Source organism: Equus asinus, chromosome 26, assembly GCF_041296235.1.
Source record: "Equus asinus isolate D_3611 breed Donkey chromosome 26, EquAss-T2T_v2, whole genome shotgun sequence".
NCBI lineage: Eukaryota > Metazoa > Chordata > Mammalia > Perissodactyla > Equidae > Equus > Equus asinus.
In genome coordinates, this window is record NC_091815.1 from 18,235,632 (window position 1) to 18,254,385 (window position 18,754).

The following is an 18,754-nucleotide window of genomic DNA, read 5'->3' on the forward strand; positions in this document are numbered from 1 at the left end:
GCTTTGTTTTCTGATTTAAGAAGGTAGAACGATGCATTTTCCTTATTTTACTTTATAAAAGTTGTCCTTAAAGAGTCAAAATGATTGTAGTAAGAAAAACAACGCAATAGAGTTCAGGGGCCCTGTGTTTGTATTCACCGAGGCTCTTTTACTGACGAGCAGTGTTTACCTTAGGCAGGTGCAGCCTCCTCGCATCCCCCTCTGTTACCAGCCACATACACAGGTTCTCTACCCACCACACAAGAGGGGCCAAATAAAACTGGAACACCAGGCTTATGGCAAGGAAAAGGATTTTATTTCAGGTGATGTCAGCCAGGAGACGAGAGTGAGCCTTAAATTCATCTTGTCTTCCTGAAAGATGGGAGGCAAGGGGTTTTAAAGGCTGCGTGGAATGCTGCTGCTTGCAGGGAGGGGAGCCTGTGGCCTTGCTGGTCGGTGCTTTCCCTCCAGCCCGCGTTTGGCCTTGTGAGGCTTCTTGCAGGAAGGAGAATGGCGAGATAAGGGAATCTGCAGGTGGATGTCCTTGGTTGTCTGCCTCCCTGGTGGATGGTGGATTCTGGCACCAGGAGGCCGAGGAGTAAGCAGGGAAAGGGGAGGAGCGCCTTGGTTTTACCCCATGTATGCTGGGTTTAATGTAGAGGAACTGATATCAGGCCCGGTATCACTTCCTCTTCTGTAAGGGAAAGTGTAGGCCGAGATGATTTGGTGAGTGCCTTTCCAGTTCTCTCGTTACAGGATTGGAGATTTTAACACTGACATTTTCTCTTCATTTTGTAGGTTTGTGTGGTTTATTGTCAGGAACTAAAGTGCTGGTGCAGGGCTGTGATTAAGTCCATCGTGTCTTCAGCAGACCATTACCTGGCAGAATGTTTCCTTGTGGATTTTGCCAAGTACATTCCAGTGAAATCCAAAAAGTACGTACATATTTATTTTGCCTTATGCTCTTTAAGGAGATAAATGTCAGTTTTAAAGGAGAGTGTCAGTTATCAAAGTAAGGGGCTGGAGGTCATAAACTGGAATTTTTTAGCTTCCAGAAGGGTGGACTTGCAGGTTCCGGTTCTACAGGCCGTGAATGTGCAAGTACGTGGTCAGAATGGAGGCTCAGCAGGCGGCTCTGGCCCTCCTTCCACCGTCCTCCCTTAAAGGCAGGCGCTCTGCATCTCCTAGGTGCTCCTGGCCAGCTGCTCGTCTGTCCTGGCCTGTCCTCTTAGTGCGTTCAGGTGATGGAGTGGGTCCTTTAGGGAGGCTTGGCTGCCAGAAAGATGCTACCACGAAGCAGAAAGTCTTCTTGTCTGCAGAGAAGGGGCAGGGTGCTGGTACAGCCTCAGGTTGCGCTGAGCAGAGCATGTATTCCAGGATGTATTCCTGGTTGTCCTACTTAACAAAGTGAGGGCATCACTGTCGCATAAAGTGGGGAGACACTTCAGAAGGAGCCCTCACTGGATCCAGGACCACACATCACAGTTTGTTAGAAAACATTATGAATAAGTTGGTCTCAGTGTTTGTGGTAATTTTTTCATAGTTTCCTGTCCCAGAGTAAGAGCATATCCATTTAATAAATAAATTTGAGGACCCTTTTTCCAAAAGAGCAATGCCAAATGGTCTTCCGTTGCAATAAGAGGTTTATCTTGAATGGAAGAATTTCATGGCAAATGGTTTATCTGACATTGGGAATTTGCAGATATTTAAGGAAAAAGTAGATGCTTTTCTAGCTTGTGATTCTGCACTTTTATAACCATAATTGTTATTAAAATAACTATTGTGTTTAACTGGGGAGATTTCCTTTTAATATTTGGTGTTTTAAGTTTAGTTTTTTTGGGGCAAGAGAATTATCTGATTAAATAGAGTGCCAGGAGGCCTTGGGGCTGGCCATACAGCCGCCTTTTCCTCTACCGTCCGAGACTAAAGATGCTCGGCTGACCACACGGCATCCTGGGGACCAGATGGTCCAAATGGTATGTTAAAGGGGTCTGTCGTTTGCCTTAAGAAGAATGGATGTAAAACATTGAACAACTCGTTTATCAAATCTCAGTCCTTTCAGCTCTTTTGTGCAAAGTTGACAAACACTAAGTATTCAAACATCTGCTCATTTACAGAAACTTGAAGGTAATTCTGGTCATGTATTAAAATTGATATGTAAAAATTTTAAACAGAATTTGCCCCAAGGCTTGTTCATTATTACTCAGTATTTCTCCATCTAAGGGGCCCCATTAGACATTATTTTTCTAATACCCTCACCCCATGCCATGAGATGTTAACACCAAGGGTATACTGAGTATTGTTACTGTATGTATATCTGTGTTTTATGTGTGAAAGGAGTAAGATTTGTCCATCCCCCGGAACCAGCCTTTGCACCCTTGGGCAGATGTCTCCAAGTCCTTCCTGCTGTTGGTGGCCATATAGAAAGAGAAAGAATGGGTTTTTGTGTGTTTTGTTTTATATCAAGTATATTAATTATATTGGCATCCTTTAAATAAATATGTTATATGTAATTTTTCTTTATGTTGGAACTGTTTCTGTTTCACTGTTAAGCATCCGAGTTGCAGTAGAAACTTTTATGCAGCTTCCCTACAGAGCGAAAAAGTTCAGACTGTACTGCACAAAGCCTGTCACATTGCACATTGACCTCTGTGAAGACACGGCTGAGATTGCGTAAGTACAGCTGCTGGCAGGCACTGAGTCCTTAGTCAAAGTCTTAAACCGAGTGTGTGATGCTGTATGAAATCAGGGCCTCTTGAGAAGTGCTAAGCGATCTCAGAGGTCTCTGTTCTTCAGGAGGTGCCTTCTGAGTCAGGGTGTGTCAGACCTGGCAGCCCCGCCTCCAGAGGCAGCGATTGTTGCGGTATAGAATAGGGCCACAGCTCTGTGCTTTTTGGTGTTTTTTTTTTTAACTTAGAAAAAGTAATAAATTAATTATAAAGAGAAACAATACATAGGCTCATGGAGCATTAAAAAAAAAGGTCCATTGCATTCATCTCCAGCCCCGCTTCCTCCCTCCTGGAGGCCTCTGTAACCCGTTCATGCTCTGAACTTGCAGACCTTTTTCAGTGCTTTTATACGTAGTCACATGCATGGAGCTTTTATGAAAATTAGAACATACTGTCTCATTTGCAAACTTAAGGTGTGTTGAAGCTCTTGGCCAATACTTGGACTCTCTTCTACTGTCATCTTTCTTGTGGGTGAATATAATTGGCATGCTTTGTATACCTAACCTTTCCTCCCTTGATAGCCAATGAGATTGTTTCGAAACCATTTTGCGCTGTACATTCCCATTAGAATGCAGATAAATCCATATAAAATACATAGATGTAGAGGTGCATACAAACGTGTGCGTACACATCTTTGCTCTTGTTTCCTAATGTTTGGCCACACTGCCAGCATTTGTGCAGGATGGTCCCCGCACTGGGCTGCGCTGTGTCAGGCGGTACGGCTGCGATCTTTGCTGTCTAAACGAGCACTACCTGAGCTCCTGCGGGCAGCCTCGTCCTCCCACCTGGCACTCCTCCTGTCCTCCCCGTCCAGCACTGTGGCACCATGTGAAAAGCTGTAGGGAGCAGCACACTTCTGACTCAGCTTGCTCAGCTTGCACGTCCTGGCGAAGTTGCTTTGTGTTCTCTGAACTTGGAAGCTGTCTTTCTTGTGGGTGCTTTTCTGGGGTCTGTGGAGACCCGCCCATCCCCGCCTCCCTGAGCCCCCGTCACCTGCAGTTCCCTCGAGGTGGTGAGTGTGTCACTCTTGTGGCTGCCCGGCAACCCCTGCTCCTCCTCTGGCCCTCTTTGAGAGCAGCCAGCTGCTCACCCTCCCGGGCTGACTCGGGTGCTCTCCCTCACAGGAGTCTGTGTCCCTGTCTTTCTCGCTCCTCCCCCCCGCCCCCCACACACCCACATGAGACCCTTCCCGCCACCACCGTACTCCTCTCCCAGCCGTGGACACGCCCAACCCTGGATGCCCTTCAATGCAGGCGAAGGGCTTAAAGTGAGTGATCTTACTGGGTTTTGATCTCCTGCTTTGACGCTGTGCCTTTGTGTGTGCACTTCATCTAGAAGGTTGTCTCAGTGTGTGTATTATAGTTTTTATAGATTTTGTCAAGTTTCCCTCCTAAAGGACTAGCAATATAGTCCCATCGTTGGGGCATAGAAAGTGCTACTTTTCCCACACAGCACTGAATATCATTAGGCGTTTTAATTTTTCCTTCTTTGCTGGGTAAAAATGGTATTTTGTTTTAATTTGCATTTTTCTGACTTGTAAAATTAGGTATCTCTTCCTGTGTGTGTGTGTGTGTGTGTGTGTCTCTGTGTGAGTGTGTGAGAGAAAGAGAGACAGACAGGCAGACAGACACACGGACTGATTGGTGATTTACCTGTTCATAGTCTAGATTGATTTTCCTCTTGAGCCTTTTTCTTATTAGGATTCTACTACATTTTGTTATTTAAAAAAGCTTATTAGGTAATTTTTTTGTGTGTAGCAATGTTTTAGAACCAGTCTTTTTTTTTTTTTGCCTCCTTTTAGAAACCCTTTGTAATTCTCCTGAAGTAAAGTGCTTAATATCTTTCTTAGAAAGAATAAAAATAACTAATATTTCAGTCCAGGCCCTGGGCCAAGTGCTTTGTGTACATGAGCTCATTTGATCTTTGAAACAACCCTTGGAGGATGGTGGTGGCGTCTCTGACAAATAAAACCAGTAGAGACACATGAAACACTTCACGCCAACCTTACATATTTTATTCTTGTTCCTTGCTTCCAAATACTGGTTTCCCCTGATCTTCCACCGCCTACAGCTTTGCCTGCGACTGTCTTTCCAAAGCTTGGGGAAGGGCGAGATGGTAGAGACGAAGTGGGAGCCGGGGAACGGGCTCGGGCGGCATGAGGATTGTGGTGGGGCGGCAGGGGCTGCTCGCCCACAGCCGCGCTGAGACGTGGGTTTAACCAGCCCGGAGCCCTCGCTCCGCACCAGTCCGTGCTGAACAGCGCATCCTCGGGGTCCCCGCCCGGGGAGCGTGTGTTCGGGCTGCGGAGACTGATACGTCCTAAGTCACTGGAGATGATGGTGTTGGGACAGACGATGCCCTGGTGCACGGGTCGCTCAGGATGTCCCAGGAAGGGGCCCATTCAGCGAGTCTCTGCCCTGGTGCAGGTGGCAGTGGGGAGGGAGCCTCCTGCAGGGTGCAGCAGGGTCATTGCCCCAGAGCAGAGCCAAGCTCCCCGGGACCTGCTGCGTACGTTCCACACGTAGTATCAGAGGCATCCTGCGTGCGGTTTACAGAATGTGCTCGCCTCAGATTTTTGCTTAATGAAGTTGCATCTGTTCACTGTTCCAGACCCGCCAGGAAGTGGGACAGTGCAGCTGTTCAGTACTTTCAGAACATTCTAAAAGGTAAGGCCAGGCGTGGTCGCTGCAGCCTGCTTTGAGCTGCACCAAGGTGGTTTGGCCTCCTGCTGTGGAGGGGCTTGAGATACACGTGCTCCCTGTCAGACCCTCCTCATGTGTGTTCATAAGTTACTGGAGCTTCTTCCACCCCAAGTGTCACGGTGACTCTGCAGCCCTGGAATTGTGGGCGTGGATGTGGATGTAGTATTTGCAGGTGAAATTAGACAGGGGCTGATTGGGTGAGGGACCCTGACGCAGTGATGGTGCCCCTCTCTTAGTTTGCTTAGAAGCTGCAGCACTCCAAAATACATGTATGTTCATTTCAGTGAACCAACAATTGATGAAAACCTAGCTTTTTTCAGTGAGCAAGGGATAGTGGATGGATCCTTCCTGTGTAATAACCTTCGTTGCCAATTTCAGATGTGTGGACTGTCTCAGGCACCTGCTGAGTGTGCTCTCTTTATATTGTTGACTCTGAAATAGAGTCTCATTTGCAGCATCTGTCCTGCCCCGGGAGTCACGAGCGAAGAACTGTGTCTGCCTCTTAGGGCTGTTCTGAGGAGCAGTGGCTGTGCAGTGCCTGGGTGCTGCCTGGTACCTTTTGGGGTCCTGGCCCCTCTCCTCCGCTGCCCCACTGTCTGGGTAAAGACGCAGCCGGATGCTTTGACCTGGGAGAAAGGGGAGGTTGGGCAGCTCTCCGGTTTTGGAGTTCGGGCCCTTTTGAGCCCCCGGGGGATGCTGGGAGATAGAGGTTGGGAGGGGCAGAGGGCCTGGGTTTGAATACGGCCCTGCTGTCTCTCTGACCTGGTCTCCTCACCTGTAAAACGACAATAACCACTCACCTCAAAGGACTGTGGTGGGAGTGAAATGAAACACGTTTACATAGGTCCCCACACGTGGAGCTGCTGTGTGGGTGATGGAGTCCCTGGGGCATTTGAGGGGTAGAATGGACTCAGTTGAAAGACCGTGACTGCACATGTGGGTTTGGGAGTCACTGGAAGGGAAGAGAGGCCAGGAACTGTGCTCAAGGAGGTGTCAGAGGGTGGCAGGAGGGGGTGCCGTGGATGGGGACAGAGGGTGCGAGGCTGACCCCGTGCCGGGAGAGTCTCCGCCTTGACCTCAGCGTCCTGTCCCCTTCTGCCCTGAGGCCCGGCCTGCGGCCGGAAGCCGTGGACATTGTGGTGCCGGGTTCCCCCCACGAGTGGTTAACAGAGATGAATAGGTGAGGACAAGCCATTATTGTCTCGAGTGTCTGTGTAGTATCAGCTAATTCGTGTTTTCTTTTATGATATTTAGCAACTACCCAGGTGGAAGCCAAGTTATGTGCTGTGGAAGAAGATACTTTCGAGGTTTACCTTTATGTAACTATAAAAAACGAAAAGGTAAGTAAAAGAATTGTATTTTAAGAATATTTTATCATTACCTACAATTTTTATTTTAGCAAAACAAAGAATAAACACCAAGGAAGAAAATGTTATTCTCAGAGCATGGAAATTTCCTTAATCTTTCAGGGTTTGCCTTCGATCAGAAGTTAAGCCAGGACTATGTTTTCTTCTTTTGATTACTTTAAAAAATTACTAGTGTTTTATTTAGACAGCATTTAGTTTTCTCATTGTATGTGATATGTGCTTGTGAAGGAGTCAGATAACATAAGTAGAAAGAAGGTGGGCACCACACGTGAGCACCCCACCCACGTTCCTAGCCGTGGACACCTGGCCAGCTGTGCTTGGTGAAGGCAGGCACGGGGGCGGCTCTGCGCCTGCGTGGAGGAGGGTGGAGGGGCGGCTCAGGGGCTGCTCAGGCCCACAGAGGGCATCCAAACTGCGGGCTCATTTAAAAACTTTATCCTGAAATAATTTTCCCCTTAAGAGACGTGAAAATGGTGCAGAGGTTTTTGCGTATGCTTCACCTGGGGTCCCCTCATGTTAACTGTACAGACCAATGGTACAGCGACTGAGACCAGAAAACTAAGACTGAGAAAGTACCCTTTAAAGGAATCTACAGACCTTGTTTGAATTGTGCACATTTTCCTACTAATTTCCCTTCTCTGGTCTAGGATCTGACCCAGGATCCCACGTGGAATCTGCTTCTCGTGTCTCCTTGGTCTCCAGTCAGTGGGAGTGCCTCAGCCTCCTCCTCTTTTAAGACTTTGACACTTCTGAAAAGTCCTGGCCAGTTATTTTGTAGAATTCACTCAGTTTGGGTTCATCGTGATTAGATTGAAGTTGTACATTTCTGGCAAGAATGCTACACAGGTGACATTGTGCCTTCCCGCTGCATCTTAGCAGAGGGCTCGTGATGTCCGTCTGCTTTATCACTAGTCGTGCTCCGCGGGATCACCTGGTTAAGCTGGTGTCTGCCAGGTGTTTCCTCTACAGAGTTACTGTTTTTTCCTTTTGAAATTAAGTGTCTTATGGGGAGATACTTTGAGACTGTGTAAAGATCCATCAGTGATGCTTGCCTGCAAAACTTAATTCTGTGGTGCTTGCCCATTTCCATCATGCCTTCTACATTTTTAATCGAAATTCTACTATAAGGAAGAACTGCCCCTTTTCCCCCATTTATTAATTGATTCAATAGGTTATCGTTATATGGACTCCTGGATATTTATTTTACTCTGGGGGGTGTAATCTATTACTGTCATTATTCTTTTGCTCAAATTGTCTCAGATTCGGCCACTAGGAGCTGCTTTGAAGTGGCTTATGTGTCCTTTCCTTGTGTCCTGCTCCATCATTGTTGAAAACTCCTTACTTTCTGGTACCACAAGATGTTCCCAGCTAATTTTGTCATTTTCTAGCCCAACCCTAGACGGGAACCACTTCTCCAAATGCTTTGTTGAAGAATGGCATTCATTTTTGAAGTGTGGTGTTCAGACAGCAAGATCTGGGCACTAGGTGTGCTCGTGGCTGCTGGGCTGTCGTGGACTGTGGGCCCTCTCAGTAGACAGTGAGGAAACACGTGTGTAAACCACCCCTGCACACACACATCTAGGTCTGTCCATCTGAACATACGCTCAGAGCTCTGGCCCCTCTGATTCCGGCCAGCGCCAACAGGGTTCGTTCTCTCCCTCCCCTTGCCTCATCTCGACAGCTGTCTCCGGCGGTGAGAAGCTGCTCTTGTTGGCTGTGGTATGCTTATTTGATCAGTCCTGTAATTCCCATGAAGTAATTTCAGAATTGCTAACCCACATTCCTGTGAAGAAGCAGTTTGTCTTTGGCCTCACAGCGCGCAGCCCAAACACTGCTTCCCAGAGTCACTGAGGTTAGTCCTTTTCTTCCCCACTCTTTTCAGTGTGATTATGTCGTTCATTTGTAATAGGAGTCATTTGTTACTGATTATGTTACATTTTGGGTTCCCTCATATCCTTGTTGATTTTCCCTATGACTTTTCATTCTTCGTTTTACAATTTGATAAAAATACCAACTGTTGGCTCTCTGACTAGTCTTGTAAAACATCTTTTAAACAAGTTCTCTACTGACCTGCTTCTTTCTTCTTGCTTTTCAAGAGTGGGTCTCTCTTTCTCTCTGTGGTGTATGCAGCTGACAACTTGGTCTTACTTTAAGGTGATGGAGTGCAGAAGGCATGCTTAACAGAGAGGACTTATAGTGGATGTGTGAGGTCATAATGGCCAGAAAAAGAAAAATAGGGCCAGCAAGCCTTTTCCAGCTCCCAAAGAAAGCACAAGATGTGTCCCAGGGTATTCTCTCACTCTCTTTTTTTTTTTTTTTTGCTGAGGAAGATTAGCCCTGAGCTAACATGTGTGCCAGTCTTCCTCCACTTTCTGTGTGGGTCACTGCCACAGCGTGGCTGATGAGAGGTGTAGGTCCACACCCAGGATCCGGACCCGCAAACCGGGGCTACTGAGGCAGAGCATGGCGAACTTAACCATGACGCCATGGGGCCAGCCCCAGTATTCTGGTTTTTTGCTTGGCTTCTTTCACATTGTTCCTTTCATTGTCAAATACTCTTCTACTGTCTGGATATACTACAGTGTGTTTATCCATTCACTTGTTGGTGGACGTCTGAGTTGTGGCCAATTTGGGGCTATTACCTATAAAACTGCTAGGAATATTCATGTACAAATCTTCCTGTGAACCCATGATTTCGTTTCTCTTGGGTAGATGCCTAGCACTCAGACCTGTGGCTGGTATTGTGGGTATTAAGAGACTGCCAGATTGTTTCCCCAAGAGGCTGAGCACTTTGTGATGCCCTCAGATTGGCTGAGTTCCCTTCTTCCACGTCCTCTTCAGCACTCGGGAGGTCGTTCTCATGGGTGTGCAGTGGTGTCTTATTGTGGTTTAAATTTGCATTTCCCTAGTGACTTATGGTGTTGATTATCTTTTCATATGCTGTTTGTAATCCATATATCTTCTTTGATGAAGTGTTTATTCAGATCTTCTGCCCTTTTTTTTTTTAAAGAGTTTATTTTTTTCATTTTTCTCCCCAAAGCCCCCCAGTACCTAGTTGTATATTCTTGTTTGTGGGTCCTTCTAGTTGTGGCATGTGGGACACCGCCTCAGCGTGGTTTGATGAGCAGTGCCATGTCCGCGCCCAGGATTCGAACCAACGAAACACTGGGCCGCCTGCAGTGGAGCGCGCGAACTTAACCACTCATCTTCTGCCCATTTTTTAAATTGGGGTCGTTTTGTTTTCTTTTTATTGAGTTTTAGAGTTCTTTATATAGTCTGGATAGATGTCCATCCAGATATATGATTTCAAAAATATCTCCTCCCTATTAGTGGATTGCCCTTCGTCTCTTAAGTAAGTGTCTTTTGAAGAGCAAAAATTTTCAGTTGTGCAAAGGCTAATTTATCAGTTTTTCCTTCTGTGGCTTGTTTCTGTCTTTAGCCTCCCCCGGGTCTTTGCCTGGCAGAGACGTGTTGCTCTCCAGTGCTTTCAAGAAGATGTTTCTTGGGGCTGGCCCCGTGGCCGAGTGGTTAAGTTCGCGCTACAGATTATGACTGTGTCTCTTTTCAGGAGGGCTGGTCAGAAGTAGCTGGTTCACCAGAGCAGAAGTCACTTTCTATCAGATTACGTTCTGTCAAATAGTTTTTCTGAAGATTGCAATTTGGGGTTAAGTTTGGGATATTTTCTGAACCATCACTTGACTGGGTTTGTCTCATTATTCGTTAAATGTTTAAAACCCTGCAGGTTTGTGTGAATGATGATCTGGTTGCAAAGAACTTCGCTTGTTACGTGTCACCCGTGGAGAGTAAAAACCTTGATTCTTTAGAGAAACCAAGACTGGATATAAAGTCAGCATCCTTTTCTAATAAACTCAATCCGGCGCTTACTCTCTGGCCAATGTTTTTGCAAGGAAAGGATTCTCAAGGAGTGAAAAGTGAGTGGATTCTCACCATATGTTTCCTTTAAACTCAAAGTCTCATTTGTGGGAATCTTAGTGTTTTGATGTAAGTTGTTGTACTGACTTTTCCCCACATGGAGGCTTGGGGAGAGAGACTCGGACTCTGAGTTTAGTATTTTCATTTTAATCCCCCTGAGTTTGGGACAGGTTTTGAGGTCCTAAACCTGCTACAGTTTGTTTTTACGAGACCAGGAAAAAACTGTTCTCAATTTCTTATTAACATGGAGTTGTATTTTCAGAAGTCACCATATTCATAATTTAAAGATATTACCAAATCGAGGTTTTGTATGTTTAGAGTTTTAGAAACTTTAAAGATTTTTATTTTTTTCCTTTTTCTCCCCAAAGCCCCCCGGTACATAGTTGTGTATTCTTAGTTGTGGGTCCTTCTAGTTGTGGCATGTGGGATGCCGCCTCAGCATGGCTCGATGAGTGGTGCCGTGTCCACACCCAGGATATGGGACCGGCCCCTAGAAACTTTAAAAGAGCCATTTATTAGCATGAAAATATGAGAGAGTCGGTCATGGACCATAGAAGCTGCTTTCAGAGTTTCTCTCCGCCTCCAGTTTTCTTCAGTCCTTTCACGTTGCTCCCCAGCCCCTGAGTTAGGTCTCCCGTAAGCTCACAGCAAAGGAGAGCGGAGGTATACCAACGAATTCACATTTGTATTTGGAGTTTTATTTCATATATTAATCCGGAAATGTCTTCTTTCTGTCAGATTCGCATGGTTTAACTTCCCTGGCACAGTCTCTCCAGCATTCGTGGCCCAAGGGTGTTGTTGGTGGCCGGGGGCCCACCGCTGCGATCCTGGGTAAGTCCTGCTGGCTTGCTTTATCTCCTAGGCAGCCTGAAAGAACGCTGAACTGTCTAAAGATTACAGGGTTGTTCAGAAGGGCTACGGTCATTCTCTTTTTTTTAGATTTAACAGAACCAATTTTTGATGGAGATGCCGACAGAGGTCATTTGCCGTGTAGCCTGTACTGAGAGGGTCTTACTGTAATGTGCAGAACACAACAGGCACTGTTCACGTGCAGGCCTGGCTCATTCCGTCCCAGCCAGAGCCTGGGCTGCAGTAATCTGCGGGGATTCCTTGTCCTCAGAGTATGGTGGTGGTGGTTGGTACTGTCAAGCTGTTTCCGACTCCCAGCGACCCTGTGGACAGCAGTGCAGACCCTGCCCGGCTTTTTGCGCCATCCTCTCACCTTCTGGCGCTGTATCAGCTGGTGCTCTGCTGCTATTCGTAAGGCTTTCATGGCCAGTTTGTTCAGAATTAGGTGGCCAGGTCCTTCTTCCTAGTCTGTCTTAGTCTGGAAGCTCCACTGAAACCTTTCCACCATGGGTGACCCTGCTGGGATTTGAAACACTGGTGGCATCGCTTTCAGCATCACTGCAACGTGCAGCTGCCACAATAAGACACCTGACAGATGGGTGGTGTGGCTCCCTGACCTGGAAATGAACCCGGGCTGCGGTGGGGGGAGCGCCAGATCTAACCAATAGACCACGAGGACCGGCTTCTCTGAGTATACATGTGGATTTATCACTGATTGTTAGTTTACGCAATAGGATGGAGAAAAATAAGAGGCATTTATGAGGGTAGAAATACTTAGTCTTTAATTCCCTATCTCCAGGATATTTAATGAGTTGGAATTGTTGGACGAGGGTGAAACCTGCCAGCCGCTGATGCTTGGCTCGCCCACGGTGGTGATGCCTCCACGGTTTCACTCTCACGCTGGGTGTGTGTCTACCTGTGGGTGTAATGTTTCATACATATCCGTAGTAAACCTCAACTAAATCAAAGCTTTAGTCAACTGAATTATTCCCTCCACTTAAAATTATTTTAATTACTTTGATAATGTTGTTTATCATGGAAAAAAGATAATCAAAATTATAAAAAAATCTATCATCTTTAATACCTACTTAAAAATGTTGGAGTTTTCCTTTACAAAGTTTTCCAGATGTGAGGGTGTGTATAAAATTTTTGTTTTACAGACACAGGGATCTTACTATCCATCGCTATCTGTGGTGCTTTTTGTTTAATATATGCATGAACTTCTTTCTGGGTCAAATGTATCCAGTATAACACAGATTTAGGGAAATGGGCTCTGGCGTGAGACCATTGGGAATCTGCTCCCACTCTCCCCTCTGTGACATGGGGAGGCATTGTTCCCAAGCTGTGGAGTTGAGTAGACGGGCCTTCCATGTACGGAGTTTGCACGGCACAGCGCCTGGTCTGTGGTGGACTTTGGCGCAAGCGGAGCTGAGCCAGTATTGTGATGTGCCTTCCGTAGGGGTCCCAGATGAGAGCTCCTGCTGAGAGCAGCCCCTGTTACTGATGGGAATATATTATTTCTGTTAGTATTTTTTCCATTTCCAGTGTAGCAGTAAAAATACCAGGCATTTACATCATGTTTAATCGTTACACAGCTTTCCATTGTATGCATGTATCATTATTATTTTAAGTGGCCCCAGGTTGCTGGACAGTAACTGTCTCTTGCTTTTCCTTATTACAGTCAGTGTTGGAATGAATTGTCTATCTTTGCAAAGGAAAAGGTTGATGGTAAACAACAGATTTTCATGTGAAAAACAAAATTATTAGATGTTACTTATCCAAGCAAAGGTTTCCTTTTCCTTGTAATCATTGTGAGACGCTATTTCAACTATATTCTAATTAATTTTTGCTACTTCTCTTTGAAGTTACCTTATATTTTTTAAGTCAAAGTATAATTCTTGGTTAAACAATCAACTAGTCCAGAAGAGCTGTTATAAGAAGTAATTTTCTCTTGTCCAGCCTCTTCTCACCCTAGGCTGTTCCCTAGAGGTAAATCTTTCTTTCTTTTCCCTTAGCTGTTTATTTTGGCAGTTATCTCCAAGTTTTAAAATAATTGTATTTTACTGTTTCTAGGCTTATCAGTTCTAGACATTGTCTTCACTTCCGTGGCAGATTAGTGCTCATGCCCCTAGTTAACATGTATTCACTCATCAGCTGTTCATGAAGTGCCTACTATGTGTCAGTGCTGTTCTTGGAATTCATAGGGAAAGAAACAGAGTCTCTGCTTTCGTGGAGTTTACTTTCATTTTCTCAGTAAGATTTTTTATTTTACAATGATAGAAACTTCCAGAAAAGTCGGTGAGCGTTACAAAGAACTTTTTTCCTATTTTTTCCTAAACTATTTGAGAATAAGTTGCTGACTGGAATAGCTTGTCTCTCCCCAGCACTTGAGTGTGTTTTTCCTAGAAACAAGAATATTTTCAAAAATATTCACAATATAACTATCAAAATCAGGAAGTTAACATTGATACATTGTGATCATTTAACCCGGAGACGCCATTCAAATTTCACCAGTTGTCCCAATAATTCGTTTATGGCAGAAAGATGCCGCTCAGCATCACATGTTGCATTTAGCTGTCACGTCCCTTTAGCCTCCTTCAGTCTGGAATGTTCCTCAGTCTTTCCTTGACTTTCATGACCTAGACACTTTTGCAGATTATAGACCCGTTATTTTGTAGAATGTGTCTCAATTGTGGCAGATGTTTTTGTCACGATAGGATTCAGTTTATGCATCTCTGGCAGAGATGCCTCAGAAGAGATGCTGCGTTCTTCTTACTCTGTCTTATCAGATGACACAAAATTTCAATTTGTCCCGCTACTCATGAGATCCACTTTGATCGCTTATTTAAGGTGGTGCCTGCCAGTCTTCTCCATTGTAAGTTACTCTTTTCCCCTTGTAAATATCTGTAGGCCACTACTATGAAACTTAAATATCTCATTCCTTTTTGTTTGCTAATTAATCCCTATTAGTATGGATTTCTGTTTGAAACCCTGAAACCAACTGTTTCTCCAAGTTGCCCTGGTTCCTTTTAATGGAGAATGGCATTTTGAAGCCAAGATCTGGGAGCTAGGTGTGTTGCTTTCTGCTGGGGTGTTGTTGCTCCCAGGCCCTTGGAGGGGACAGAGCTAGGGACTGTGTGTGTGTGCACATGTGTATACCTCGTTTATGTCTGTGTCTATTTTATATCTATGATCTTTGTATTGAAAACCAGGAGTTCACACCAATACTTCCGATTGCAATCCTGCTGCTGGATTTATTCTGGTTTTCCGCCTTTCCAAGTGTGCAACTCCCTTCTGTGACTGTGGGTGTCCTGCCTCCCATTATCCTTGCTGTGATTACTCATTGGGTCAGTCCCCGTGTAAGGAACTACTCTTCTCGGCTTTGTAATTAACCGCTCTTTCATCGCCATTACTATCCCTTCTGCGCACGTGTGCTCCTCATGCCGCGCATGCCCTGACGTCACTCTCCCAGTGCGGGCTGATACCCATCCCCCACACCAACCACCATGGAGGGGCTTCCTCCTTTCACGTGGGCGCAGACTCACCCCCTCTTGGGTTCTGTAATCCCACACTGGGTAGCCTGCCACCCTGACTCTCGCAAAGGCACCCTCCTCCTCCTTCTTGGCTCTGCCACCTTGCTCCAAGCCTCTCCCCTCCTCCGTGGCCATGTGCTCACCTCACTCTGTTTGGGCTCTCGGTCACCAGGGTTCCTTCCTCCCCTGGTGCAGTTCACATGCCCTTTTCTCTGTCCACCTAATAGTGGGACTGAACTGTAGGCAAGGGGAAGAGCTGCTAATATTATTTTATACCTCTTTAGGTCTGCTGATCACCTTAGGTCATCTGCACTCATAATTAGTGTTCTGTATTCTTGTCTATAGATTGAGGGTTTTTTTTCCTTTTAAAATAGACTTTATTTTTTAGAGCAGTTTTAGGTACACAGCAAAATTGAGCAGAAAGTATAGAGATTTCCCATATACCCCCTGTCCCCACACATGTGTGACCTCCCTCATTAGCAACATCTCCCACCACGTGAAACATTTGGAGCAATTGGTGAACCTACATTGACAGTCATTGTCACCCAGGGTCCATAGTTTCCATTAGGGTTTAATCTTGGTGCTGTGCATACTATGGATTTTGACAAATGTATAATGACCTATATCCACCATTACAGTATCATACAGAGTAGTTTCACTGCTCTCAAAATACCCTGTGTTCTGCCTTTCATCCCTCCTTCACCCCTACTCTCTGGCAACACTGGTCTTTCTATTACCTTTTCCAGAATGTTGTATAGTTGGAATCGTACAGTATGTAGCCTTTGCAAATTGGCTCCTTTCATTTGGTCATATGCATTTAAGACTCCTCCCTGTCTTTTCATGGCTTGATAGCTCATTTCTTTTTAACACAATAGTATTTCATTGTCTGGATGTCCCACAGTTTATCCATCCGTTCACCTTATGAAAAACATCTTGGTTGCTTCCAGGTTTTGGCAATTATGAATGAAGCTGCTATAAACATTTGTGTGCAGGTTTTTGTGTAGACGTAAGTTTTCACCACACCTGGGTAAATGCCAAGGAGTGTGGTTGCTGGATCGTGTGGTAAGAGTGTGTTCACCAGTAATGGCTGGGAGTTGCCGTTGCTCCACGTCCTCACTAGCATTTGCTGTGGTCAGTGTTCTTTATTTTGGCCATCCTAATATGTGTGTAGTGCTATCTCGTTGTTTTAATTTGCATTTCCCTAATGATATGGTGTAGAGCATCTTTTCATGTGCTTATTTGACATCTGTATATCTTTTTCGGTGAAGTTTCTGAGCTTTTTGCCTATTTTTTTCATCGGGTTATTTGTTCTCTTGTTGAGTTTTGAGAGTTCTTTGTATAGTTTGGTTAACAGTTCTTTATCAGGTACATGTTTTGCAGAACTTTTCTCCCAGTCTCTGGCTGTCCATGGCTCGTCTTCTCATTTCCCTAGCAGTTTCTTTCACAGAACAGAAGTTTTTAATTTTACTGAAGTCCATCTCATCAATTACTTCTTTCATGGATCATGCCTTTGGTGTTGTACCTAAAAAGTCATCACCGTACCCAAGATAATTTATATTTTATGCTATGTTATTCTCTAGGTGTTTTATAAATTTTTGTTTTACATTTAGGTCTGTGATCCACTGTGAGTTGATTTTTCTGAAGAATGTGTGGTCTCTGTCTAGACTGATTTTTTTGCAAGTGGGTATCTAGTTTTTCTGGCGCCCTTTGTTAAAAAGACCATGTTTTCTCCATCGTATTGCCTTTGATCCTTTGTCAAAGACAAGCTGACTATATTTATGTGTGTCTATTTCTGGACTTTGTATTCTGTTTCATGGATCTGTTTGTCTATTCTTTGTCCAAAACCGCACTGTCTTGGTTACTGGAGCTTTATGGTAGGTCTTAAAGTTGGGTTTATCAGTCCTCCAACTTTGTTCTTCTCTTTCAGTATTGTATTGGTTATTCTGGATCTTTTGCCTCTCCTTATAAACTTTAAAGTCAGATTGTCAGTACCCACAAAATAACTTGCTGGGATTTTGATTGGAATTGCATTGAATACATAGATCAAATTGAGAAGAACTAACATGTTGACAATATTGAGTCTTCCTAACCATGAACATGGGATATCTCTCCATTTATTTAGCTCTTCTTTGATTTTGCTCATCAGAGTTTTGTAGTTTTCCTCATTAGATCTTGTAGATATTTTTTCAATTTATCCCCAAGTATTTCATTTCGGGGAATGCTAATGTAAATGATATTGTGTTTTTAGTTTCAACTTCTACTTGTTCATTGCTGTTAAATAGGAAAACGATTGATTTTGTATATTAACCTTGTAGCCAGCTACCTTGATATAATTGCTTAGTAGTTTCAGGAGTTTTTTGGTCAGTTCTTTTCAGATTTTCTGCTTGGATGATCATGTCGTCTGCAAACAAAGACTGTTTTGTTTCTTCCTTCCCGATCTGTACCTTTTATTTCCTTTTCTTGTCATGTTGCGTAAGCTAGGATTTCCAGTACAATGTTGAAAAGGAGTGGCAAGAGGAGACATCTTTGCCTTGTACCTGATCTCAGCAGGAAAGTGTCCAGCTTCTCGTCATGAAGTATGATTTTAGCTGTAGATTTCTGTAGATACACTTTATCCATTTGAGAAAGTTTTCCTCTATTCCTGGTTTGTTGAGAGTTTTTATCGACAACGAATAGTTGTCGGATTTTGTCAGATTTTTTTCTGTATCTATTGTTATGATTATGTGATTTTTTTCTTTAAATTATTAATGTGATGGATTACATTTATTGACTTTCTAATGTTGAACCAGCCTTGCATACCTGGGATAAACCCCACTTGGTCATGATTTATAATTCTTTTTATACATTTTTGGATTCAGTTTGCAAATATTTTGTTGAGGATTTTGCATTGTTCACGAGAGATATTGGTCTGCAGTTTTGTTTTCTTGTAACATTTTTCTCTTGTTTTGGTATTAGAGTAATAATACTGGCCTCATAGAATGAGTTAGGAAGCATTTCCTCTGCTTCTGTCTTCTGGAAGACATTATAGAGAATTGGTATGATTTCTTCCTTAAATATTTGATAGAATTCACCAGGAGGCTTACTGCGTTTTGTTTTGGAAGGTTATTAATTATGGTTCAATTTCTTTAATGGATATAGGCCTATTCAGATTTTCTATTTCTTCTTGTGTGAGTTTTGCCTGATTGTGTCTTTCAAGAAATTGGTCAATTTTCATCTAGGTCATCAAATTTATAGGGATACAGTTGTTCATAGGATTACTTTATTATCCTTTTAGTGTTTATGGGATCTGTAGTGATATCTCTCCTTTTATTTCTTTTTTTTTTTTTAAGATTTTATTTTTTTCCTTTTTCTCCCCAAAGTCCCCCGGTACATAGTTGTATATTCTTCGTTGTGGGTCCTTCTAGTTGTGGCATGTGGGACGCTGCCTCAGCGTGGTTTGACGAGCAGTGCCATGTCCGTGCCCAGGATTCAAACCAACAAGACGCTGGGCCGCCTGCAGCGGAGTGCGCAAACTTAACCACTCGGCCACGGGGCCAGCCCCTCCTTTTATTTCTATTAATAGAAATAGATATTAGTAATACTAGATATTAGTAATTTGTATCATCTTTTTCTTAGTTGGCCTGGCTAGAGGGTTATTGATTTTATTGATCTTTTCAAAGAAC

The 18,754-nt window shown here is 44.2% G+C and overlaps 1 protein-coding gene across 3 annotated transcripts in view; it reads left to right on the top strand.

The window, feature by feature from the left end:
* Nucleotides 1–18,754, top strand: part of TDRD12 (tudor domain containing 12) — an 85,800-nt gene that overhangs the window by 13,573 nt on the left and 53,473 nt on the right. For 2 of the 3 annotated variants that reach the window (XM_070498580.1, XM_070498581.1), the window contains exons 4-9: nucleotides 778–914; nucleotides 2,533–2,652; nucleotides 5,319–5,374; nucleotides 6,665–6,750; nucleotides 10,520–10,709; nucleotides 11,449–11,541. In XM_070498580.1, the coding sequence (XP_070354681.1) occupies nucleotides 778–914; nucleotides 2,533–2,652; nucleotides 5,319–5,374; nucleotides 6,665–6,750; nucleotides 10,520–10,709; nucleotides 11,449–11,541 (682 nt within the window). The remainder of the gene's footprint in view (nucleotides 1–777; nucleotides 915–2,532; nucleotides 2,653–5,318; nucleotides 5,375–6,664; nucleotides 6,751–10,519; nucleotides 10,710–11,448; nucleotides 11,542–18,754) is intronic. The other variant, XM_070498582.1, reaches the window with a different exon arrangement.